The 24,683-nt window shown below is 46.3% G+C and overlaps 4 protein-coding genes, 1 non-coding gene and 1 pseudogene across 6 annotated transcripts; all 6 read right to left on the bottom strand.

The window, feature by feature from the left end:
• Positions 1-970: 970 nt before the first annotated feature.
• Positions 971-3,189, bottom strand: LOC125535853 (L-type lectin-domain containing receptor kinase SIT2-like). Its single transcript, XM_048698924.1, has one exon. The coding sequence runs from the start codon at positions 3,142-3,144 to the stop codon at positions 1,141-1,143; it is 2,004 nt and encodes a 667-aa protein (XP_048554881.1). The 5' UTR covers positions 3,145-3,189; the 3' UTR covers positions 971-1,140.
• Positions 3,190-7,377: 4,188 nt separating this feature from the next.
• LOC125541878 lies at positions 7,378-7,536 on the bottom strand. Its single transcript, XR_007297718.1, has one exon. It is a non-coding gene; the product is annotated as a U1 spliceosomal RNA (small nuclear RNA).
• A 911-nt stretch (positions 7,537-8,447) lies between these two features.
• LOC125535852 (L-type lectin-domain containing receptor kinase SIT2-like) lies at positions 8,448-10,884 on the bottom strand. The gene has a single exon (XM_048698923.1). It carries the CDS (start codon positions 10,869-10,871, stop codon positions 8,835-8,837), a length of 2,037 nt encoding a protein of 678 aa, XP_048554880.1. The 5' UTR covers positions 10,872-10,884; the 3' UTR covers positions 8,448-8,834.
• A 5,362-nt stretch (positions 10,885-16,246) lies between these two features.
• Positions 16,247-20,577, bottom strand: LOC125535855 (RNA pseudouridine synthase 6, chloroplastic). Of its 2 annotated transcripts, XR_007294830.1 has the most exons (10): positions 20,248-20,577; positions 20,023-20,151; positions 19,649-19,903; positions 19,442-19,523; positions 18,739-18,854; positions 18,592-18,646; positions 18,405-18,516; positions 17,735-17,904; positions 16,388-17,036; positions 16,247-16,352 (listed from the first exon to the last, which is right to left on the bottom strand). XR_007294830.1 is itself a non-coding variant. In XM_048698925.1 (9 exons), exons 1-9 carry the CDS (start codon positions 20,478-20,480, stop codon positions 16,731-16,733), a joined length of 1,458 nt encoding a protein of 485 aa, XP_048554882.1. In that variant the 5' UTR covers positions 20,481-20,577; the 3' UTR covers positions 16,247-16,730. The 2 variants fall into 2 exon arrangements, 1 of the variants encoding a protein (XP_048554882.1); XM_048698925.1 differs by having other exon boundaries at positions 16,247-17,036.
• Positions 20,578-21,276: 699 nt separating this feature from the next.
• Positions 21,277-23,231, bottom strand: LOC125535856 (cis-zeatin O-glucosyltransferase 1-like). The gene has a single exon (XM_048698926.1). It carries the CDS (start codon positions 22,957-22,959, stop codon positions 21,550-21,552), a length of 1,410 nt encoding a protein of 469 aa, XP_048554883.1. The 5' UTR covers positions 22,960-23,231; the 3' UTR covers positions 21,277-21,549.
• A 424-nt stretch (positions 23,232-23,655) lies between these two features.
• The window catches only part of LOC125535094, an 85,138-nt pseudogene continuing 84,110 nt past the window's right edge, over positions 23,656-24,683 (bottom strand).

The raw sequence follows: 24,683 nt of genomic DNA, 5'->3' as shown, positions 1-24,683 counted from the left end.
ACATTGACGATGTAAGGAACCATATAGGCGGGGTTGCGAGCTGCTTGGTGGCGTAGTAGTACGGAGGCTTGTAAGGCTCCGGCCATGGCGCTGTCTATACTGTGGGCGCACATGTCTGGCAGCCTCCGCCACGGCCTCGCCGACCGCCTCGTCCGCCACGCCCATCGCCACCACCAGGCCCACCAGGGGCCAGCCGCTTCTTCAGCTTCTCCCCATTTGCGGCCTTCGCTTTGATGCGGCGATTTTGCCGCGTCTCAGAGTTGATCTTCCATGTGTTGGCAGCGGAGGGAAGGAGAGGGTGGGAGAAAAGAGCAGGAATTGGGCGGAGAGCGGCGGGGAGTGGAAGAAGAGAGTGGGGGATTTTGGCGTGGAAACAGTGCGGGGTGCTACAAAAGCGCGGGCTCCGCCTTCCTTTTGGGTAGGCCAAGGGGCGGAGAGCGAGGTTTCGCGTGTCCGGACTCCCGCAAACCTCCCCCGTGTTTGTCTCTGGTTTGCGGAAGAAATCGCATTCGAGCCGTCCAGCGGACTGATACAGGACCGCGTTGGATGGCTTCCACAGTTCAGACTTCCGGACAGTTGCGGGAGGTTTGCGAGTCGGCGTTGGAGATGCCCTTAGTGAGAGCAATATGGGCTAGGCCACAGATGTCATGCTGAAAGTATAATAGGGCGAAGAAATTTCTGGCGTGAGACAGTGAAAGTAGGTCTTGACTCTTGAATGTCACACTGTGCTAGCAAAAGGCTTATGGGTGTCACAAAAGTGCAAACCAAGCTGAAAATAACCAAATCATGTTACAACAGAGGGCTTATACATCTGATCGGGTCACTTGATTGACTAATGTCACACTGTGCTAGCAAAAGGCCTCTGGGAGTCACAAAAGTGCAAACCAAGATGAAAATAACCAAATCATGTTACACAAAAGTGCAAACCAAGGTGAAAATAACCAAATCATGTTACAACAGAGGGCTTATACATCTGATCGGGTCACTTGATTGCTACATATTCCCTGGGGGCATCATACTAAGTCTACTAATTTATTTTCCATACAAGCACTCAGATATAACATACACCACCGTTCCTTCATATGCAAGTACATGTTAATAAATCAGAATTATATTAAACAACACAAACATCCTAGGTCATCATCGCCCCCCCGAGAGACCAGAGAATGTGCCGATGCTTGTCGTTAGGTCGGGAAATCCTCTGATTTGCATCATATTGACGTTGTTGATATGTGTGGGTGCCATCTCCGGCAGTGCGGTCTCTCCGTCGAGGTACTCCATGACTTGCTTCATGCTAGGCCTCGCACTGGGCAACGGATGCAAGCACAAGAGCCCTAGCTTCAACACCATGCTGGCCTTGTCCTTGTCATAGTTACCATGAAGCCTTGTGTCCATAGTTTGCAAGAGGGTTCCATTGTGACAATGCTCGCGTACCCAATCCACCAGCATGATGTGTTCGTCTTTGGAGTCTTGCTTAATGGGTCTCTGTCCACATGCTACCTCAAGAAGGAATGTGCCGAAGGCAAAAACATCTGTAAGAGGAGAAGCCTTGCCCGAGCGTAGCAACTCTGGGGCTAGGTAACCCATGGTGCCAACCACATGTGTGGTTTGTAGGTCGGTACCATGATCATATAACCTTGCGAGGCCAAAATCACCGAGCCGTCCATTCATTTCACCATCAAGGAGCACATTGCTTGCTTTTATGTCTCTATGTATGACAACCTTTTCCCATTTCTCGTGTAGATACCACAAGCCACATGCTATCCCATTGATGATCCCAAACCTCTGGGTCCAGTCAAGTGTCGGCTTGTCCTCTCCACAATACAGGTACTTATCAAGACTGCCATTCGGCATGTACTCATACACCAGAATGAGCTCATGTTCACGCCGGCAATAACCAAGCAACTGCACTAGGTAGCGGTGTCGAAGGCGACCAATACTTACGACCTCGGCGATGAACTCCTTCATCCCCTGCCTTGACTCATGGGACACTTTCTTCACGGCTACCTCCAAGTTGGATACCGGGAGTACTCCTTTGTATACTTTCCCAAAGCCTCCTTCGCCTAGGAGGTTCTTGTTCTTGAATCCTTCCGTCGCATGGTACAGGTCCTTGTACGAGAAGCGATGTGGCCCGAACTCCACCTCCCAATCCTCCCGTAGCTCGGCATACCTCCGATGCCTTCGTACGAGAAGGGTGATGGCGGTTCCCACGGCCGCGATGAACACTGCGGTGGCAATCGGAAGGACGATCTGCAAGACTTTAGATCGAACCTCCTGACGACCACGGAACAACTTGGGCAAATTTGTGATGTTGATTGCCGGGGCAGGGCCATCCAGGCCAAAGCTCCAACCAAGCACGGAGTAGAGCGTGCTGAGTGAGCCGGATGCACCCGAGAAGCCAACAAAAGATGGGTCCTCGAGCACATCGGAGAGGTTGGTGGTGGCTGTAAACAATGGCCTGCGAGGTTTGGCAGCGCCGAGGGGAGCCAAGGTCGACACGACCTGTGTGATCTGTGCATCATAATCGACCCACAGTTGCATCGGATCTCCACTATTCAGAGATAAGTTTGTGAAGCTACCAGTCTTGTGATCATAGAAACCAGCCGTGTGGGCTTCAACGGAGATTAGCCCGTTGACGTCGATGCCGACATGGTTGCTGTCTATGTCCTTGAACTCCCCGTTGCCGAAGGTGTCGAGCTCGGCCACGAAGATGCGGTTGTCGGGGCGGCCGTTGGTCGAGGCGTTGAAGAGGCCTAGGAAACTGCCTGGCATGGCGCCGGAGAAGTTCCTGCCGGGGGCGACGAAGAAGGCCATGCCGCCGCTGCTCTCCTTGTCGAACTCGGACTGGACGGCAAACACGAAGGAGAGCGAGAAGGATCGCACCGTGCCGCCGGCGCCGTGACGGAAGCGCAAGGGAGCCCGGTGGAACGCGTAGCCTATGATGTCGGAGCTGTTGGTCAGCTGGAGGAGTCCGCCGGGTTGGACCATGGCGGAGCCGTCGAGGGTGATATCTGCTCCCCGGAAGCCGGAGTAGACGAACGACTGCGCCTGCGCAGTGCAGAGAGCTACATGGTCGGGGCCAAGGGAGAGGATCATGAGGCACAAAGAGTACGCAAGGATGGATCTATGCAGCTTGGTGGCCATGTCTACAGCTAGGCTGCAAATAGGTACGTGGTGGGGAAGTGAGAAAAGTTGTTTGCAGTATTCGGCTACTACACACGTACAAGTACCAACACAGTTTATATTATTGGAGGGTTAACTTGCCAAAGTCAAGTGTATGATGCGACCATGGGACATAATATGCTATCTGAATGCGTGGCCTGATAATGACAAGCATGAGATAATAAATTTTCTTGACATTTTTACCTTTTTGTTGAATGGAGACCGCAATAAGTTAACATGCGATGCGACTACGGAATTTGTCAGCGCAGCCTCTAGTTCTGAACAAAATGACGCATGGCAGCAAGCCTTTTCAATGGCACGGTACAAGAGAACAGATCAGCCACATATTGCGTGTGATTTAAGGTGTTTGCAAGCAATCACTCACTCCTCACGACAAGTGCTACTACATTTAACTGCAGAAAACAAGTACTAGGACTATCGGGCCTTTCATCCCGTCTTTATCCGTAGAACTTTCTCGACCAATCCGGTCTCGCACCGCAAAACTTCACCCAACCAAAATATACACTGTTGTTCTTAATTTCTATCACCAGTACGTCCGATCCATCCAATCCAAGTGGCATGAAGAACAAGTGTCCTACTTTTGAAAAGACTGTAGTCTTTATTATTTTCTGTTTGCTAACAGTAATCTTGAGGCTCGGCTGCTCCTTTGGTTTGACCCATACAAGGGGGTGCTGTTACAAGTCAACCTCTGATCTCCCTTGCCTCCTAGTACTCCCTCCGTCCGAAAATACTTGTCGGAGAAATAGATAAAAATGGATGTATGTAGAATTAAAATACATCTAGATACATCCATTTCTCCGACAAGTATTTCCGGACGGAGGGAGTATATTCTATGGCCCTATTGGCTATTTTAGAGTTGGAGAGGGAGAGTCCCATGCAGTACCACAGTTCTTTGAAATGTGTGAAAGCAGTGATTTGAAATAAGTGAAATCAGTTTTTTAAAATGAGCAGAATCACTATTTGAATTGAATAAAATAACTATTTTTAAATGAGTGAAATCAATTTTTTTAAAATGAGTGATATCATTATTTTGAATTGTGTGAAATCAATATTTTTTGAAATGAGTGACATAGTGAGTGAAATTATTTTTTCAAATGAGTCAAATCTATTTCCAAATGAGTAAATAAGCGAGTGAAATCAGTTTTTCAGAATGAGCTAAATCAGCTTTTATGAAATGGGTGAAATTAGTTTTTGAATTGAGTGAAATTAGTTTACGAAATGAGTGAAACTAGTTTTTTGAAATGACAGAAATCATTTTATATGAAGCAGATTTAAGTGCGAAATATGTGGAACTTGTTATTTCAAAAACGTGAAACTGGTTATCTAAAAAATGTAAAACTAATTCTTTCAAATCCGTTTTTAAAATTACTGAAATTATATTGTTTTAGTGAAATCAGACTTTTGAAATATGATATTTGTGAATCTGCCCATTTCTATGCCTCGAACTGGTATTCTTGAAATATATTTCCACAATATCGTATTTCAATTTCATGTATAAATCAGGAATATTAGTTTGCACACTAAAGTATGCATCTTCGCAAATTTCAAATTTCAATTTCAATGAAACAAGTAGCTTCATTGTGAAATAAAACTAAAGTTAAAATATGATTGATACTTAAAAAAAGTAAAAATATATCCAAAGCAGTTGTATTTTAAAGATCTTGTGGGCCTTAATAATTCAAATATGTAAAAAAAACTACTCCCTCCATTCCTTTATCTAAGGTGTATTATTTTCAGCACATTAACCAAGGCACATAATTATGTACTATTTGGGACGAAATTACCCTTGTCTAATTCGTAGATTAGCGGCAAGTAAATCATTTAGGATAGGAAAGGAAGAGATACATGCAATTGGGAGAGAGATAGTTTCCTATTCTTTCTATACAAGAAGAGATACATGCAATCAGGGGAGAGATACTTTCCTTTTTCTGGAGGGCCAAGATCGGAATTACGAGGAATTAGAACAAATGCACCTTACATTATGAAATTTTATCAAAAAACAAATACACCTTATATAAAGGAATGAAGGCACATAATTATTATTTTGGGAATTTTGGTTAAAAAGTTGTGAGCAATTCAAAATGTCAGAAATGAAAACAAAAGACAAGTCTTTAGTTTGGAGACAAAGTCTAGTGTGTGTGCAACCACCCACCCATGGAAAAGAATTCTATGAGACCAGGTTTGTGATTTGTGAATGCCACGTGTCATCCATCAGGACGGGTCTCACCTGCTAACCGTGAGACCTGGTCTTATATAATTTTTTTCCACCCACCCATCGCTCCACTCTCGTACGCTTCGCCGACAACCATCCTGACAAAGAGTTGTGCATGTCTGGGCGTATTATAGTGTATACTCTAGCAAAATGTTTCGCCTCTTTATACCGCAAATCACCGCACCATGCCTAGTCGGATGGTGGATACATTAATGTCGTTACATACAGGCACTGGTAGAATTATTACTTTCGGCAACAAGCCTGGAGTGTTACAATATATAGAGTGCCTACTAAGCCGAACATGCATACAATACAGGGGCAACACCTCCTTGAAAAAGATATAGAGGTACATAAGAAACAAAAATAGTATATCATACAAATATTCAGAAGTTTACCGGCAAAACCCACATAACAGAAAATAATGTGGTCCAATTGGAGGATGTTGCAGAGAAGCCCCCTGATCTTACGAGAACCAAAAAGGCACCGGCCTAAGCATGGAGTCATCTTCCAGACTTCCACCCGAGACAATGGATGTTGCGCCATGGCTTGCCGTGGAAGAAGGATAAGACATGATGTACGGGTCAAAACCTTCGTTTTGCATTGCAGCGAGCATCTCGAAGTTGGTGTCCACTGGTGATGATGGCTCTGGTGTTGGAGGGTCACCGTCAAGGTACTGCGTCACTTGGCGCATGGTAGGCCTTGCGAGAAGGATCGCACTGTGCCGCCGGCGCCGGGACGGAAACGCAAGGGAGCCCGCGGAACGCGTAGCCTATGATGTCGGAGCTGTTGGTCAGCTGGAGGAGCCCGCCGGGTTGGACCACGGCGGAGCCGCCGAGGGTGATGTCGGCTCCATGGAAGCCGAAGTAAATGAATGACTGCGCCTGCACAGTGCAGAGAGCTACTACTCCCTTTGTTCGGAATTACTTGTCTCGAAAATAGATATATATCTAGAAGTAAAATACGTCTAGATACATCCATTTCTGCAACAAGTAATTTCAAACGAAGGGAGTACATGATTCGGGTCAAAGGGAGAGGATCACAAGGCACAGGGAGTGCACAAGGAACGTTCTATGCAGCTTGCCGGCCATGTCTACAGCAGTACAGCTAGGCTGCAACTTGGTACGTATAGTGGGGAAGTGAGAAAAGTTTTTCCCAGTATTCGGCTACTACACACGTACAAGTACAAGACAGTTTATATTATTGCCTATTGGAGGGTTAGCTCGCCAAAGTCAAGTGTATGATGGGACCATAATGCGACATACTCCGTATATGCTATCAGAATGCGTGGCCTGATAACGACAAGCATGAGATAATAAAATTTCTTGACATCTTTACCTTTTGTTGAATGGAGACCGCGCTATAAGTTAACATACGACTACAGAATTTGTCAGCGCAGCCTCTAGTTCAGAACAAAAATGACGCATGGCAGCAAGCTTTTTCAATGGCACGTAGTACTACTAGGAACAGATCAGCCATATATTGTGTCTGATTAAGGTTTTGCAAGCAGTCACTCACTGCTACAGTCAACTGCAGAAAACACTGTAATGCTACATCAACGGAGTTTTACGGGGGTTTCACGAGGTGGTTAACACTTGGCGAGTTATGATTGGCTTAAGGGGGGAGGAAGGGCCCCACCTACCTGAAAGGGGGGGGGGGACGAGACTTGCCTGCTCCCCCGGCCTGCGCCCATCCGTGCTCCCGCATACGTGGCATGGTTTGATTGGAACAAAATAAGGCCCGGCCCCATCCCCTTAAAATCAGGGGGGAGATGATTAGATTAGAAAGAAAAAAGAGAAAAAGACAGCCGTAGGATGGACTGGGAGCATGGGAAGGGAGCAGGCAAACCGGATCCGGGGGGGGAGGGGGGGGGAGGGGGGGGTGGGGAGATTAATTAGCGTTAAGGCCTCCGTAAAAGTCCGTGAGTGTAGGATTATTCAGAAAATAAGTATTACTCCAGTTGGTCCTTCATCCATTTTTTTAGAGCAGGGGTCACGCGAACGCGTACCTCCTCTATCACAAATTTACGTCCACTCTCCGTCAAAGGGAAGATGATAAGCCAGCGCATCCACAAAGTGCAATGTGGGCCACTAGCCTAGGCCATGACTCTTCTTGATCAGCCATAAACCCCGTCTCGTAGAACTTTTCTCGGCCAATCCGGTCTTGCACCGCGCAACTTCCAACCAACCAAAATACACTGTTGTTCTTAATTTTTAGCACCAGTACGTCCAATCCAAGTGGCATGAAAAACAAGTGTCATACTTTTGAAAAGTCTGTGATCTTCAGACTCGGCTGCTCCTTTGGTTTCACACATACAAGGGGTGCTGTTACAAGTCAACCTCTGATCTCCCTTGCCTCCTATATTCTATGGCCCAATTGACTATTTTAGAGTTGGAGAGAGAGAGTCCCATGCAGTGCCACAGTTCTTTGAAATGAGTGAAAACAGCATTTTGAAATAAGTGAAATCATTTTTTTAAATGAGCGAAATCATTATTTTGAAGTGAATAAAATGAGTGTTTTTGAAATGAGTGGAATTAAAAAATGTAAATGAGTGGTGTATCAGTATTTCGGACTGATTAAATCAGTTTTTATGAAATGAGTTAAATTAGTTTTTTGAATTGAGCAAAATCATTTTTTGAATTGAGTGAAATCATTTTTTTAATGAGTGAAATTAGTTTTACGAAATGAGTGAAACTAGTTTTTTGAAAGGACTGAAATCATTGTTTTGAAATTAGCGAAATTATATATTTTGGATTGAATGAAATCTGTTTTCATATATATATGAAGCAGATTTCAGTGTGAAACTGGTTATTTAAAAAATGTGAAACCGGTTAATTATCTAAAAGAAGTAAAACTAATTCTTTCAGATCCTTTTTCAAAATTACTGAAATTATACTGTTTTAACTGAGTGACTTTTGAAATATGATATTTTTGAATCTTCTCATTTCAGCGTCTGGAATTGATATTCTAGAAATATATTTACCCAATATCGTATTTCAATTTCACGTATAACTCAGGAATATTAGTTTTACACACTAAAATATGTAGCCTCGGAAATATCAATCTTTATACCACAACTCTAGTGAAATGTTTCACATCTTTATACCGCAACTCACCGCACCAATCTTGATGCCAAGGCGACCGGCGGATACATTGCCGTTACATACCGGCACGGGTAGAATTATCGCTTTCGGTAACAAGCCTGGGGTTTTACAATAGAGTGCCTACTAACCTGAGCATGCATACAATACAAGGGCGTCACCTCCTTGGAAAACATATAGAGGTACAAAAGTAAGGAAACTAGCATTTCATACAAATATTCAGAAGTTTACCGACAGAACCCACATGGCAGAAAACATTGTGGCAAATTGGAAGATGTTGCAAGAGAAGACCCCTGATCTTACGAGGACCAAAAAGGCGGCTGGCCTAGGCATTCATGGAGTCATCTTCCACCTGAGACAATGGATGTTGCGCCATGGCTTGCAGTGGAAGAAGGATATGACATGACGTACGGGTCAAAACCTTCGTTTTGCATTGCAGCGAGCATCTCGAAGTTGGTGTCCACTGGTGATGATAGCTCTGGTGCTGTGCGGTCACCGTCAAGGTACTGCATTACTTGGCGCATGGTAGGCCTAGCGTCCATGAATGGGTGCGAGCACAGTAGTCCAAGCTTGAGTGCTAAGTTTGCCTCATTTACATCATACTCGCCATGGAGTTCAACGTCCACCGTGTCGAGGAGTGATCCACCGTGCCAATGCTCAAGAACCCGATCAACTAACATGGGATGTTTTTCTCGTGCATCTTGCTTGATTGGCCGTTGTCCACAGACGACTTCAAGGATGAATATGCCAAACGCAAACACATCGGTAAGAGGGGTTACCTTTCCGGTGCATGCTAGCTCGGGAGCTAGGTATCCTATGGTGCCAACCACATGCGTGCTCTGTGGATCGACGCCATGGTCGTACAAACGTGCAAGGCCAAAATCACCTAGCCGGGCATTCATTTCAGCATCAAGGAGCACGTTGCTTGCTTTGACATCCCTGTGGATGACAACTTGTTCCCACTCTTCGTGAAGGTAGAGCAATCCAGATGCGACGCCTCTGATGATCTTAAACCTTTGAGCCCAGTTCAGAGCAGGCTGCAGCTTGTTGTCATCGTCCTGACGACGATGATACAAGTACTTGTCAAGGCTTCCGTTGGGCATGTAGTCGTACACCAGAAACAGTTGGCCTTTTCGCCGGCAGTAGCCGAGTAAGTGCACGAGATTACGGTGTTGGAGCCGTCCTATGCTGACGACCTCAGCGATGAACTCCTTCATGCCTTGCTTGGACTCGTGCGACACCCTCTTGACGGCTATCTCAAGTTTTGATTTCGGCAGCACCCCTTTGTACACTCTCCCGAAGCCGCCAACCCCGAGCAGGTTCTTGTTCTTGAACCCTTGTGTGGCATGGTAGAGATCCTTGTACGGGAACCGGTGAGGCCCGAGCTCAACCTCCCAATCTTCTCGCAGCTCGGCGTACCTCCGATGCCTTCGCACGAGCAGGAAAATGGTGACTCCCACGGCGAGGACAGAAGTGGCCGTTGCTAATGGCAACACGATCTCCAGGGCCTTGGACCGAGGCTTGGGGCCAAGACGAGGCAACGGTGGCAGTTTCCGGATGTCAATGGCCGGCGCAGGCCCCCCAGATGAAGAGAAGCTCCAGCCAAGTATGTAGTGGCGGCTGCCGTCCCTGCCGGCCGAGGAGCCGAAGCCAAGGAACGCGTCCTCGGTGATCACCGTCGAGAGGTCGTAGATGGCAGAGACGAGCGGCCTTGCTGGCTTGGCCATGCCCAGCGGAGACATGGTCACGTTGATTCGCGTCGCCTCCCTCTCGTAGTCTACCCAGAGCTGCAGCCTCTCGCCGCTGGTGAGGTTCAAGGCGTTGAAGGAGCCGGTCTCGTCGTCGTAGAAGCCGGCGGTGGTGGACTTGTTAGAGACGACGCTGTTGACGTTGATCCCGACATGGTTGGCGTCGATGTCGTGCAGGTCCCTGTTGTTGACGGTGTCCAGCTCGACGGCGAAGATGTGGTTGCTGGAGTTACCCTGGCTGGCGCTGTTGAAGACGCCGAACCACTGCGTAGGGAGGGCGGAGGAGAAGTCGGTGCTCTTGGCGATGAAGAAGGCCATGCCCTGGCTGGGCCGGTAGTTGGGGTAGATGGCGAACACGAATGAGACGGAGAAGGATTTCACCGCCGTGCCGTTGCCGTTGGGGGACTCCTCACGGAACCGTAGCGGAGCAGGGTAGAATGCATGGCCTTTGAGAGTCTCCTGGCCACTGGTCAGATCGACAAGGCCGTTCCGGGTCACCGTGGCGACGCCGTCCACGGTGATGTTGGCCCCCTTGAAGCCGGAGAAGACGAACTCATCTTCTCCGGCAGCCATGGCTGGTAGGTTAAGGGCTGCGGTGCTGAGGAAGATGTATAGAAGCAGCACTGACATGGTGATGGTTGGATATCGATCCATGATCTGCTGGCGATGCAAATTATAATATCTGGCTCTCTGCAGCTTAGCTGATGCTGATGAACTATGGCGACTTGTCAAAGTCAAAGCCAGCGCGAATCATTCATTGACTTTTTTGGTGAGTACGGATATTATTTTGCTCACATTCAAGGCGACCACAGAAGAAGTACACAAACTTGACACTAGCTAGCTACTCGATATGATCCGCTCGTTTCTTCCCTTGTCGTAATGTCTTTGTTTAGAGAGAGAAAATACTCTACTGTTGCTACACATTCTACCAGGTTAAAAGTCAAATACAACTGATTTCAAATTACACTGTTTCGCTATTTCGTGTATGCGAGTGAGAAATAAATATTTCTAAGGGTCTGTTTGATAATCCACCAGCTCCATGAATCTGGCGGAGCACCTATTCCACCGCTCTGGAAATTTGAACTGCAGCCTGCTCCGCTCCGTGGCAGAGCTGTGGAGCAGAGGGGCTCCGAACGGGCACTGAGTCACCGCCATTTGATCCTCGGGAGTAAGATGTCAAGATCAAGGTGCCAGCAAACACCACATTTCAACAATCCACCCGGCACTAACAAATCAATTTGAATAATCCGCCGTTGTCTTGGTCGACCAAGTGTGCATCAAGGCATCATCAACACTGAAAATGAGGTTGCATTAATTTGTCCTAAGGACAGGCCTTACATAGAGTCAAAGTGCTAATCCCTCCATATTGGTGCATTAGGCATCTTTAGGTGATGCATCGCGACGACCAAGACAAAGAGAAAAATGAGAGAACATGATGTTTATTTGCTAATTAATCCTTTTGCATGCAGAACATCCTGCAAAACTGACCACTGCATATCGTGCTTGATATACTCAAGTCATTGAAGGCTTGTACCTCCCACGTTCCCTATTGATTGTTTCCTTTGTTCGTGGCAAAAAAAACAAAGAATGAGGCAAGGAGTTAATGCATCGCGCCTAAGCATGTTGATTATCTAATTTTCATAATGTGCCAATGCATTGGTACGAAGGGAATAAGTTTATTTTATGAGGAGTATCTTAATTTTTGGCATATGCTACTTTTCATGCATGAACACATCAGGATCTAATAGTATGGATTGCGACAGGCAAAGCCGCCGGCGGCTAGCTAGCCTGCAAAATTCTTTCTTTCCCCTCGCGTGATTAGACGAAACTAAGATATTGGGTTTTGATATTCCTCATGTTCCTCGGTCGGGGAGGATAAGATGAAGCTCTACAATAGATTTCTGCCAACTTTTCGAGACAGTGATGTTAGAGTTTTTTGTCGTGTGTATGTGATGGGAGTATTATTATTATTTTGGACTGTGATAACTGGCAACCGTGTGTCAGATTGCGAAAACCATCACACCCCCTCGTGTCGCACGAAACCCATTCCTTCTTCTCCCGATTTTCTGGGCCATCTTGTTCCCCCCGCACCAGCTGCAAATATTACCGCGCTAACCTCTCCCTTCGCCCGATTTGCGGTAATATCCCGATTTTCTGGGCCATCCTGTTCCCCCCGCACCTACCACAACTAATTTAGCAACAACAACCAACTGGGCTACACCATCTTATTGGTTTCTTTCAACTTACACGCTACTTGTACCTTCCTGAAATGAGATTGAATGAAACTGAAAATTCAAACAGACAGACTCACTTGTCTGGGATTTGGAACTTTTTTATGGACGTTTTGCACCGGTTCAGATGGTTCACAAACTCAGGCGTCCCCTTCCCTTCCTTTTCAGATGCAAATCACCATAGTATTTCAACAATTTTTTCCCTCTTGGTCAAATATTACCGCAGTGTTTGGACTAAATTTATCAGGTATGAGGTTCGTATATTACCATACTATTTACATAGAAATTACCATGCTATATTTTTCCGGAACTTTTTTCTCCTTGTTCAAAAATGTTACCGTGCTGTTTGTACTTAAGCTAACGTGCTATATTTTTTAGTAACTTTTTCCTCCTTGGTCAATAATGTTACCGCGGTGTTTGTACTTAAGTTATCAGGTATGAAATTCTTATATTACCATGCAATTTACATAAAAATCACCATGCTATACTTTTCAGCAACTTTTTCCTCGTTAGTCAAAAAAATGTTACCGTGGTGTTTGTATTTAAGTTATCAGATATGGAATTCTTATATTACCATGTTATTTACATAGAACTTACCGTGCTATATTTTTTCAGCAACTTTTTCCTCCATGGTCAAATATGTCACGGCGGTGTTTGTACTTAAGCTATCAGTATTGAATTCTTATATGACCATGCTATTTACATAAAAATTACCAGGGTATATTTTTCAACAACTGTTCCCCCCTTCGTCAAATTTACCGCATTGTTTATACGCAAGTTATCAGGTGAACGGTTCGTATATTAGCATGCTATCTTCACAGAAGTTCTCGCTGAACAACTTTTTCATCCTTGGTTAATGTTACCGCGATGTGTTTTTTGACAAAAAGTTTTCTGGGTCAAAAAGTTACATGTTTGTATCTAAGTTATCGGTTATTGGAGTTTATATCACCATGTTATTTACATAGAAATTACCGGGCATGTTTCGAACAAAAAAGTCTCAGGTCAAAAAATCAACATGATTTTGTTTGTAAGTTATCAGGTCTGGGTTGCTTAAAAACCATGTTTTTACATCAAAATTACCGGAGTATTGTTTCAACGGTATTTTTTCCCAGGCCAAAAATCATCGTGATGTTTTGGACGTAAGTTATCAAGTTTGCAATGCGTATATTAGCATGCTATTACACAAACATTATCATAGGTATATTTTCTAATATTTGTTTACCCTGAGTCAAAAGGTATCATAATGTTTATATGCAAATTATCAAGCCTACGCTGCTTTAAAAATCTTATTTGATCAAAAGTTACATGTCATTTTCGACCACAACTACTATCCACACCAGGAAGAACCAGACACGCACTTCATCGAACATTTCGGGAGCCTACTAGGCAATGTAACCTTGCAGTGAAGTCTCTTCCTGCTCCTGCCAAGGTTGTTGTCACACGCCGACGGTGGTGATGCCAGCTAGGTGGTCACAAGGGGCGTGGAGGTGAAGGCATGCTTGTAAGTTGGCTTTCCTAGATAAAAGATACCGTGGTGTTTATATCTAAGTTATTAGGTTTGCAACGCATATATTATCATGCTATTTACGTAGAAATTACTGGGGTATGTTTTTAATATTTTTTTCCTCCGATCAAAGTTTACCGTGGTGTTTGTACGTAAGTTCCCAACACTGCGGTGCGTATATTACCAGACTTTTTACACAAAAATTACAAGAGTATGTTTCACCAACTCTTTTCCTTAGGTCAAAAAGTTACCACTATGTTTGTATGTGAGTTATCAGATCTGCAGATCTTAAGTTTCCATGTTATGGACATAGAAGTTACCGTGGTAAAATTCAACAACTTTTTCCCCAGTCAAAGTTACCATCGTGTATGTGTTCATATGTTATCAGGTTTGCGGTGCATACATTAACATGTTGTTTACACATAGATTATCAGGGAAATGTTTCAACAATTTTTTCATTCGGATCAAAGTTACCATCGTCAGCTAAAACAAATATAGAATTACGGAAGTTGAGATGTACGGAAATTGAGATGCCGATATATATAGTAGCAGCAAATTTTGAACATTAGTCACTTGTTAGAGAGTGCCCAAGCTTTTCTATTTATGCGAGCACGAGATGGATCAAATCTTGGTTTGGATCCATCTGAACTCTGACAGCCTGAATACTTAGCTAATCCTCTTGTGCACATGCCAATGAAATTATCCCAGTGGTACTCAGCCTACATGCGAACCTGTTGGTTGAGGGATCGAACCCCACTTAGCGCTAATTTTTTTGCGCATAGAGGAAAAAAAAGATCACGCGCGCGGGAGAAGCGGAACTGCTAGATGGGATCGTGAGAAGATCGTGCGCGGGAGAAGCAAAACGGTGCGGGTCGATCGGGCGGCGGGATCGTGTCCGTGGACATTGATGGGATTGTGTGGCAGTTTTGCAATCTGTCACACGGTTGCCAAATACATTTTTCGTATTATTTTTGCAAGTGCGATGGTAGTATTTACGGCCAGGATTTTCACATCGGATCAAGTGTTCAATGGCGACGACTGCAGCTCCGGACCGTTGATCTTTAAGGGCATATGCACGGAGATTTTTCGGCTTTCATTGACAAGGTCAGCACAACTTCGATATGGAAGCGGCGATAGCGACGCGTCGGCAGCTCGTTCTGGCAACAACAGTGGTTGTTCGGTGATCTAGAGATCTCAGTATAATTTATATTATGTTTGGTATGTTTTGTACCCTGGTGAATTTTTAACTAGATATGCGTCCTTTTCGTGGAAAAAACGGGCAAAGCCTATGATGCTTGATCTATCCGAGCTCTCTTCAACAATATTGTGTGACACGAACTGTCAACCACTCGTCCCACCGGCCGGCACATATGACATGTGCATGCCTATCACGGGAAGTTTAATTGCGGTCCTTATGTCACCGGCAGAGGAAAATCTCTCCAACTCGTACCTCAGCAGAGAATTTTTCAAATATTATTTATATATTCCCAAAAGTCTGACAATTGCGCATGTGTATATACAATACTAATTAAAAGACGAAAGAATAGTTCGCTATGTGCTCACCACGCAGCTGCGTATATACAATACTAATTTGTCAACAATATGATGCTGCCAGATAACCAAAACCGAGAAAGAGCTTGTTGGCTAATTTTTGCCAACAAGAAGGCTAGTCGGCCAATGGTAACAGCTGTGAGTGGCCTGTAGGTGATCATTTAACCGAGTAGCACTCTTGGATCCAAATACTAAAAAGACTAAAATCAAGTTAATAAGCATTTATTATCCTTCAAGCCCTCTAATTTAAAACTCGCATGTGTTAAAAGAGAGGAGTTAAATGAGAAGAGAGAGGACTAATCTATATTTTAATAGGGGTATCTCGGACTGAAAAAAAATTAGTGTCAAAACTAGTTTTAGCCCCTCTTTAGTCAGGGGTGCTTGAAACTTTAGCCTTAAAGAAACTATTTTTAGTCAGACTAAAATAAGTCTCTTGAATCCAAGCACCCTCTAAATTGTGTGTTGTGTTAGTTTTAGCGCGTTATAGTAGACACATTAAATCTAGCTGTTTATTTACTCTTTACATTATTTTAACAAAGTTTAATGCCGATCACCTCGCCTCACGCGCGGCCGGATATGATGCCGCTGCGTCTAGGACGTCCGCTCTCCGAAAGAGAAGACAGCGGAACAAAAAATGCCTCCCTCCTTTTCAGAGCTTGCTGGATCAGGGAAAGGCAGCCCAAATCTAGCATGGGCCATGCGCTTCCACTGACAAGTTCTACACCACAACCAATCAATTTCCTTTCGATCTTGAGGCAGAGTACAGAAGGAGGACGAGCCAAAACTACTACGAGATACAGCTGCCATTTCACAGATCTACAACACCTAGCCAAAATCTGGTAAACCCAGATCTACAACACCTAGCCAAAATCTGGTAAACCCACCCATAAGAAAAAATTCTGGTACCCCGGCAAAAAAAAACTGGCAAAACTGCATTGGCAGTGCACCACTGTCCCGAATTGCACCAGCTACAGTTTCCAACACCGGTCACAAAGGAGACGTGAAACATTCTGCCAGAAGATCTTCAGTGTGTCAATCTGGTTCTAGCTGCTGGTGGCGAGGCATTCCGGCCCAAAAACAGTTACGATATGTTGGGCATGTTTCTTGGTGAGCCGCCTTGAATCCCTCACTCCACCGGAGGATGCGCGGTTCGGGACCCTTCAGGTTAAGGGGGGCAACTGTTTCAGGGGTGTGGTTCTCTGCTCAAACCAGGTCGGACTCCACCGCGTCTTGCCGCCACCAAGGGACCCCAGCCTTGTAATAGTGGTGCTCGCCTTCATGATCCCAGGATATCTCAGATGCTTGCAGACCAATTACAGATTTTGGTTCCTTGCCATGGCAAGCAACCCATGCTTCAACAGCAGCAGCTTTTTCCTCTTCACTGCTGTAATTCAGGCTCGCCCTACCATATGGGTTTATGCTTGGGTCAGCCATTGCTGCGATCGCTCCAGTCATGTACGCAGAATCCCCTACAATCGGAGCGCCTATAGCAGCCAGTTGTGCTCTAATCTGCATATCATTGAATTTACAAATTACACAATTGCGTGGTTGTAAGCAACATTGTGGAGAAAGATTGTACCAATGAATGAAACAATTGCAACACTGACAAATTGTTCAATTTACAAGGAGCACTGTACTCCAATGTAAGAAAAGAAGATAACTGCAGATTTAGTATAAGAGCAACCACAGAATCACATTGGTACTCTTTATTCTGTATATCCACGCATCAAGGAGGAAACAAAGGGAACTTCCTATACCAGTTTTGAATATGAGAAGTATCAGGGCTACATGCACTGTCAAGATTAACCGAAGCATTCTTGATCCATGAAACTACTATCCCATATGATCCATCTAAATGTTCTGATTACGTTAAATAACACAAGCAGAAAAAGGCAATTATGCACTGTCAAGATTAACCGAGGCATTCTTGATCCATGAAACTACTATCCCATATGATCCATGTAAATGTTCTGAGTACATTAAATAAGAAAAGCAGAAATAGGCAAATAGTGTTTTACAGTTTACATCAGAGTATTATATTCCTAGCCACGAGCGTGTTAGTTTTAATAAACTTAGGCTACCGAAAGAAAAAGAAAAAGGAAGGTCTTTAATGGTGTCCTTCCATACAGTAAGAATTTATAACATCACAGATGAATGGTAAACCTTAAATAAAAAAGCAATTAGTTTGAAGAAGAGAGATACGATACTTGATGAGTTTTCCCTGTCATGAGATTGATTTTACATTCATAGGCAGCTTCCTGTTTGGGCCACCCACAGTTGTCCACTTTGTGGACTTTTGTTATCAAAGGTTTTGGCCATGGAACCTTCTTACAGTCCAGTATCTCCATTTGACAGAGATGCCATCTTTCAATATGATCTGGCAAAGTATGAGAAAAACATTAATAATCTACTAATGTAAGTATAGCAGAATATCTATACATGTCTGGTACAATATCTAACATTAAGACAATATTGCACTAATTAATTATTAGTTTATAACTTCAGAACGACCAGTTAGGCTAGAAGTTTATGCAGCATACTTGTTTCAGTCAGGTCAAACCGTCAAAGACAGCATAATTCTTTAACATCCAAACAGCATTGACACAATTGAATGAGTGACAAGGCAACGCACACAAAAATCTCACATACATGTACTATGTGAGTTCTATACGTAAACAATTATTTATCTTCAATGAAATCATAATGAACGGTCACAATGTAACGATGGTGTGTTACTGCATATATGCTAAGTAGGATATTTTACCTGAAGTCTAATATGTTTGTGAATTGCAATCCAAATACATGTACACTTCAACTCAAGCCAACAACTTTAACACTCAAACATACTAGAGCAATAAACTGCAGGTCGGGGATTACCTTCTGAAACAAGTCTGGGAGCACGATTAAGGGGGCGCATGTAATGAGTAATTATTCCTGGAGACACAGGTTCTGTTGTGAGTGCGAGATAAACTTTTTTAACCTGTTTTTCCTGTTGCAGAAGAAAAAATCATGTCACCAGAGGTTCACAGAGCAACATGTTATCGTGAGCAATAAAAGAACATACCCTTATCAATCCATGGAAAACTGAGCAGAATTCCTTGGTTTTAGACAATACCACACTGCAGATTCTCAAATTAAGTGAAAAGGACAGGATTAGTTATTTGCATTCCACAACATATGGTTTATGTAAGTATGTTAGCAAAAGACAAACCAGCCCTCAGAACAGTTATCAATCTGATGAGTTGTCATTAAAGGGCTCGCCAATCCTAATGCACGCGAAGTAAAAACCACGCAGGATTCCTCAATATTATCGGTTGCCCCTCCTACCTAGACATTCAAAAATTATCAAAGGATATTAGTTTGGGCTTTGGACTCTGGACTCTTAAACTTCTATCCATATTCTAATGCAGTAACTGGATCTTTCCTCAACTCACTAGCTCTGAAACTAAATTCATGTTTCATGAATAATCCTTTTTTTAACTTATGTTTCATGAATAATCCTAATCTTACACTTTGTGCATTCTCTTACATCAGTGGCATGTAGCTTTTCTCTTAAATTCTGTGAGGCCAGCATTTAGCTACACTTAAATTAATTTTATGAAGCCACCATTTAGTTACATTCAAATTTATTGGAACCAGCATTTAGTGAAGTAAATGGATTGCGTAGTCAATGTAATTTTGAAAAGACACAGATACTCCCTCCGTCCCATAATATAAGAGCGTTTTTGACACTAGTGTCAAAAACACTCTTATATTATGGGACGGGGGGAGTAATAAGTGCTTAGCTAAATTAGAGAAACCAGATAGCTACTTGCAGAAACATAACCAGTACTTTTAATTCTCATATATGTGTGGCCTTGGAAATGTACAGTAGACGCAAACATCTGGGAGAAAGGAAAGAAAGATGAACATACTGATGTTGCAGCTGGCTTATTGAGGACAACAAAGTCATCGGTCGTCGCCACTACCCTGGATTTCCAGTCAATTTCATAACACCTGACAATATTTGGCAAACCACGGATTCGTTAGCACCCAAACCAATTTGGTCACTCAGCATAACTCATAGCAATCACCAATGCAAACCATCCTAGCAGATAAAAACACCTAGAGAATTTTACTACCTGGGGAACCGTTTGGGATGTACATGAACCCTTAGATAAGTGCCCGCCTCAAGGCGCTGGCTGGGGTCGGTCACCCGGAACGTCTTCTGCGCCTCCCTGACGGTCTTCCCTTTAATGGACGCCCTCCGGCGAAGGAGCGAAGGCTCTGTCACCTCCCTGAAGATCCTCACATGCTCCGGAGCGGCGTAGGGAGGCGGCTGCGGTGCAACAAGAGCGTAGTACACGGCCCCAAACTTGATGAGATCTGCAACGTACCTTCACGCGCACAATGTTACCAAATCACTCGTGCTCGCTCCGGCCTAGCCTACGCATTTCACCTTCCAATAAGCTTAGCTAGCGTAACAGATACAGATACAGAGCGTATGGGTGCTTACATAGGGGGGAGGTTGAGGGACCTGGAGATGAAATCGCCGGCGACCTCGTCTTCCCGGGCGACGAGGTGCTCGATCCTCGGAGGGTCGTCTTTGGACGGGCAGGGCAGAAGCCTGTCGTACGCTGGGTACCTGCAGACAAAGCGCAGTAGATGCCAACGCCGTCAGTGTGCTGCCTGCGGAGCGGAGCAGAAGCTGTTGGCGAGGGTGGGGTTGAGGGGAGCTTACGAGGTGGCTGTGAGGGCCTCTACGGGGTCAGCGGCCCTGGTTGCCCTGGCGGCGGCGGCGGCGTCGAGGTGCGTGGTGGGGGAGACGCGGAGGCGGTGGCGTGGGGTGCGGCGGTGGGTGGTGAGGAGCGGGGAGGAGGAGTAGAGGGCGCGGGGGAGGAGGGGCGGCGGCGGCAAGGGCCGGTGCCACAGCTGCGGGAGGAGGGAGGCCAAGGACGCCGCGGGCTTCGTCATTCCGGCGGGTGGCGGCGGCCGGCGGGGTTCGGCTTTTCCCCTTTGCTGGCGGTTTTGCCCTTCTAAGATAAGATTGTGATTTTTTTTTTGTGTGTGTGATATGATATTCGGGCGTGAGGAGGGAGTGTTTTTCATCTAAACTTTGCCTAAACTAACAGAAATTTGCAGAAAAGGGATCTAGGATTGCATTCTTCAGGAACAAAAATTGTCGTTCTGGAATACATTGGGGCATATAATTTTTCTCTTATTCACAAAAAAAACTTACAAGTTTTGATCGGAACTTAAAATGAGACCTAATAATATTCTAATCCCGTGTATTGTTTCTTTTGAATGTTAGTATAAATTGCATCTTTTTTCTTCTTCCCTCACTATCTAATCAAGCATCCCCTAACCACCCAAATCATGTGTTTTTCTTAGGCAATTTTCGAAGGTCATACAAACTTCATAATAGTTGAAGTAATGTGGCTTCGTCGTGTCAAAGAATGTTGTTCCAATCACATCATCATCTACCACGATACAAAACATGTGCTTACCAGCACCTCGGATTCATCGTGGCTTGTTTGACCGGCTGCCGAGAATATCAGTCTAGGGCATGGTGTTGTTTCGAGGGGTTTATTGGTGGCGCCTCCTGGCGACGCAATGCTACTATTTGCTCCCTTTTGGGCTAGTCATGTGGTGCCTTCATTTTGGGCTCTCTGCCCCGCCTTCCATTCTCGACATTTACACTTGAAATCATTCTGTTTATGAAGCTGTCAAGCGAATTTACACTTGAAATCCAGTTAGATTCATCTAGAAATATCAATACGGTCAAATTTCTCCAACTATGTCGTAGTATTTCTCTGGTTGTGGATCTAGGTCTAGGTAGCAGGGAAACATTGCCAGGGAGTCTCTGGTTGTGATGCGATGACACTGGTTAGCTCGACTCGACGACAGTCATGTCACTCTTAGTATTCCTTCCACGCCGTCACAATTTCACCTAGTGGTAAACAGCCATGGACCTTTAACTTGACAGCTCCACGTTGCCCATCTATGGCCGGCTTGCCGCGCCGTCGAGGCGTCGATCGGTCCGTCACCTCGTCACGTACGCCACGAGGTCGTCCAGGTCCCGGCGCGAGGACCCGCCGTCGGCCACGGCGGCGCGAACGGCCTGCCCGAGCGCCCTCGCCCGCTCCCGGACCGTCGCCCCTTCCTCCGATCGCATCGCCCTCTCGATGGCCCCGCGGATGGCGGCCGCCGGCGTGACGCCCCCCCGCTCCTCCCATGGCCGCACGAGGACGCCGGCCCCGAGGTACTTGCACACCAGCTCCGCGTCCCATGGCTGGTCGCTGTGCATCGGCCACGCCAGGATGGCCTTCCCGTGGCTCAGCCCCTCCACCGTCGAGTTCCACCCGCAGTGGCTCATGAAGGCCGCCGTCGCGCCGTGCGCCAGGATCTCCAGCTGCGGTGCCCACCCGGTGACCATCACGCCCGTCCCCTGAGCCGCTGCTTCGCCGAGCAGGGCCGCAGCCGCGTCCGCGAGCCCGCGCGCGCCGCCCGACTCGCGCATGTCCGCGCGGTCGGCGTCGCGCAGCACCCAGACGAACCGCTGGTTGGTGTCGCGCAGCGCTGCGGCCAGCTCCCTCACCTGCTCTGCCCGGAGTGACGACGTCGTGCCGAACGAAATGTACAGCACCGACGACGGCGGCTGCGTGTCGAGCCATTCCAGGCACTCGTGTCGCTCCGCCGGAGCCTGCGCGGCCGCGGCCGCGTCGGTGCCGGGCAGCACCGGGTTCAGAGGCCCGATGGCGAACAGCGTGTGGCCGTCGGAGGAGGAGGCGCTCTGGGCGGCGAGCACGTCGAGGAACTCGCCCTCGAGCGCGCGGCAGGTGTTCACGACCATGCCGGCGCCGGGCGCGCGGCGGCGCTCCAGGCCCATCCGCTTGGCGAGCGCCACGAACTCCTTGGTCGCGCAGGCGTCGGCCGGGTGGAACACCATCCCGTGCTCCCGCAGGAGGCGGTGGCCGGGGTCCATCCACCCGACGTTGTAGGACGCGGCGAGGCAGTGCACCCCGAGCGCCTCCCCGTTGGGCAGCCGCGCGGCCTCGACGGCCGCGAAGGCCGCCATGCGGTCGTGCAGGACCACGACGCGGCGGTGGGACGCCGAGAGCTCCCGCAGGAGCGAGGCCAGCGAGGCCCGGGCGGCGCCGCCGTCGCAGAAGGCCTCGAACAGGGGCTGCATGTGCGTGGGGAACGGCGAGGACGGGTCGGGGTCCGGGGACGCGTGCGCCGGGACGTCGAGGGCGCGGAAGCGGAGGGCGAGGAGGGAGCCGGCGTCCCAGCCGTGCACGCGCGCGCGGGCCTCCCGGAGGTGCGGCTCCGGCGCGGCGAAGTGCACGGGGATCCCCCGCCCCGCGAGCAGCAGCGACACGTGCAGGAGCTGGTTCAGGTGGCCCTGCGCCGGGAACGGCACGGTGACCACGGCGACGGGAAGGGATTCCATCTTCGCGGGTGATCCAGATCGGAGCGCGGCGGCGGCGGCGGCTCACGGGCTCGCTTTTGACTCTGGAAAAGACGGAGCTTTCGCGACAGGAGGCACACTAGTCGACACTCGCCAGCGTGACGCCGGATTAAATTATTGCTCCGTCTGCTCTTGTCGTTCACATTAACATGTTCCCAAATTTCCACCTGAAATTGCAAATAGTACTGTATTACTCTGCAATTTAAGATGCCAGACACCAGCTGACGAGATGATGATTCTGATAACCATTATCTTTGTTCAGATTCCTAAAAAGAAAAGGCAAAACTTTGTTCAGGTTAGCTTCAGTTGTTATGCCGAGCTCATTTCAATCCGCGCAGCCTCAGCTCCATCTTGGAAGAATTCTGCTCAAATGATGGTGAAGATTATAACAAACAGTCAGTAACACATGGTATTTGTAGCTTCTGTATCTTAAAATAATACCCAAGGCGCGAAAACAGTTTCAGTTTGAGTCCTGATGATTGCCCTTTGACGATTGTTATTCATTCATCTATAGAATGTGGTAGTTGTCGAGCTGATTAAAACTGTGGAAATTTACCGGGCGGAGCACTTGAAAAAGAACAGACCTAAAAGCACGACAAGCAGACGTACAAAAATATCAGAAGCACGCCTAAGATAAATAAGTTTTAAAAAAGTCCCACACGACAAAACAAAGGAATCTCAAACCACTCCAAAATCGAGCTGAAGAAAGCTTATAATTGCGAGGCATCGGACGTGGTGAACACACTTGCCCTGGATCACCTCTCCAGTGCGACAAGCAGGGCTTGATTCCTCGATAATTCTCTCAGCTGCCTCCTTGTACCACAAGGAGCATCCCGACGCCCATGTTGAACTTCCGCATCATCTCGGCGTCTTTAATTTTTCCAACTTATAAACATGTACCAAATAATCCAATAACTAAGTACAGGGAGAGTGAATATATTGTCCAAGAATGTTCAAACCAAGTTTGTTTGTTACATATTTACTCGTTGAAGCCACTTGAAGACAGGTGGCACTTCCCACAATCCAGTGAAGAGTTTCGCCCCGAGCCCAGAAGGAAATACTCTCGGGATGTTATCAGTGAAGCCACCACCAGTGATATGGGCTAGTTCTTTCACACCACCCTTGCTGATGATCTCAAGCACCTTTTTCATCCAACATGATTGAGCTACAACTTTGGGTATAAAAATAAAACCATGGGAAATACGGGTCATTCATCGATATGGACTAACCTGCTTAACATAGATGACAATCGGTGTCATGAGAATTTCACCGACGGTACTTGTTTTGCCATCGTTTCCTGGGAACTGATCAATCAAGTAGAGTCCACTTTTGTACAATACTCTAGGAATAAGAATCCTTTTGGCTATCATAAACCATAAACAATTCGAGAAAAAGAATGAGAAAACAAACGGATAAATTTTGAACTATGAATCATTCTATCTAAATTTGAGACAAACTGAACTAGATAAGTGTAACATACCTTCTAAGGAGAGAGAACCCGTTTGAATGAACCTTACTTGAAGAAAGACCAATGAGGATATCTCCCTCCACGGTGTTTTACCGTCGATGAGCTTATCCTTGTCCACAACACCGATGGCAAAACCACCAAGATCCTATTCACCTTCCACATGGAGACCACGCATCTCTGCAGTCTGTCACAATCAATTACTTAATTGGGAATGTCCTTTTGTATTGTTTATTATACA

Source organism: Triticum urartu, chromosome 2 (genome assembly GCF_003073215.2).
Source record: "Triticum urartu cultivar G1812 chromosome 2, Tu2.1, whole genome shotgun sequence".
Lineage (NCBI taxonomy): Eukaryota > Viridiplantae > Streptophyta > Magnoliopsida > Poales > Poaceae > Triticum > Triticum urartu.
Note: the sequence above shows the minus strand (reverse complement) of the source record. Positions and strands in the feature narration are given on the sequence as shown.

What these genes read in the sequence shown, in the direction of transcription:
- LOC125535853 (XM_048698924.1), bottom strand. Translation starts at nt 3,144, where the DNA reads ATGGCCACCAAGCTGCATAGATCCATCCTTGCGTACTCTTTGTGCCTC.
- LOC125535855 (XM_048698925.1), bottom strand. Translation starts at nt 20,480, where the DNA reads ATGACGAAGCCCGCGGCGTCCTTGGCCTCCCTCCTCCCGCAGCTGTGG. An exon ending in ATAAGCCAGCTGCAACATCA is followed by an intron (nt 18,855 to 19,441) that starts GTATGTTCATCT and finishes TTGAATGTCTAG; the next exon opens with GTAGGAGGGGCAACCGATAA. An exon ending in TTTTCCATGGATTGATAAGG is followed by an intron (nt 18,517 to 18,591) that starts GTATGTTCTTTT and finishes CTTCTGCAACAG; the next exon opens with GAAAAACAGGTTAAAAAAGT.
- LOC125535856 (XM_048698926.1), bottom strand. Translation starts at nt 22,959, where the DNA reads ATGGAATCCCTTCCCGTCGCCGTGGTCACCGTGCCGTTCCCGGCGCAG.
- LOC125535852 (XM_048698923.1), bottom strand. Translation starts at nt 10,871, where the DNA reads ATGTCAGTGCTGCTTCTATACATCTTCCTCAGCACCGCAGCCCTTAAC.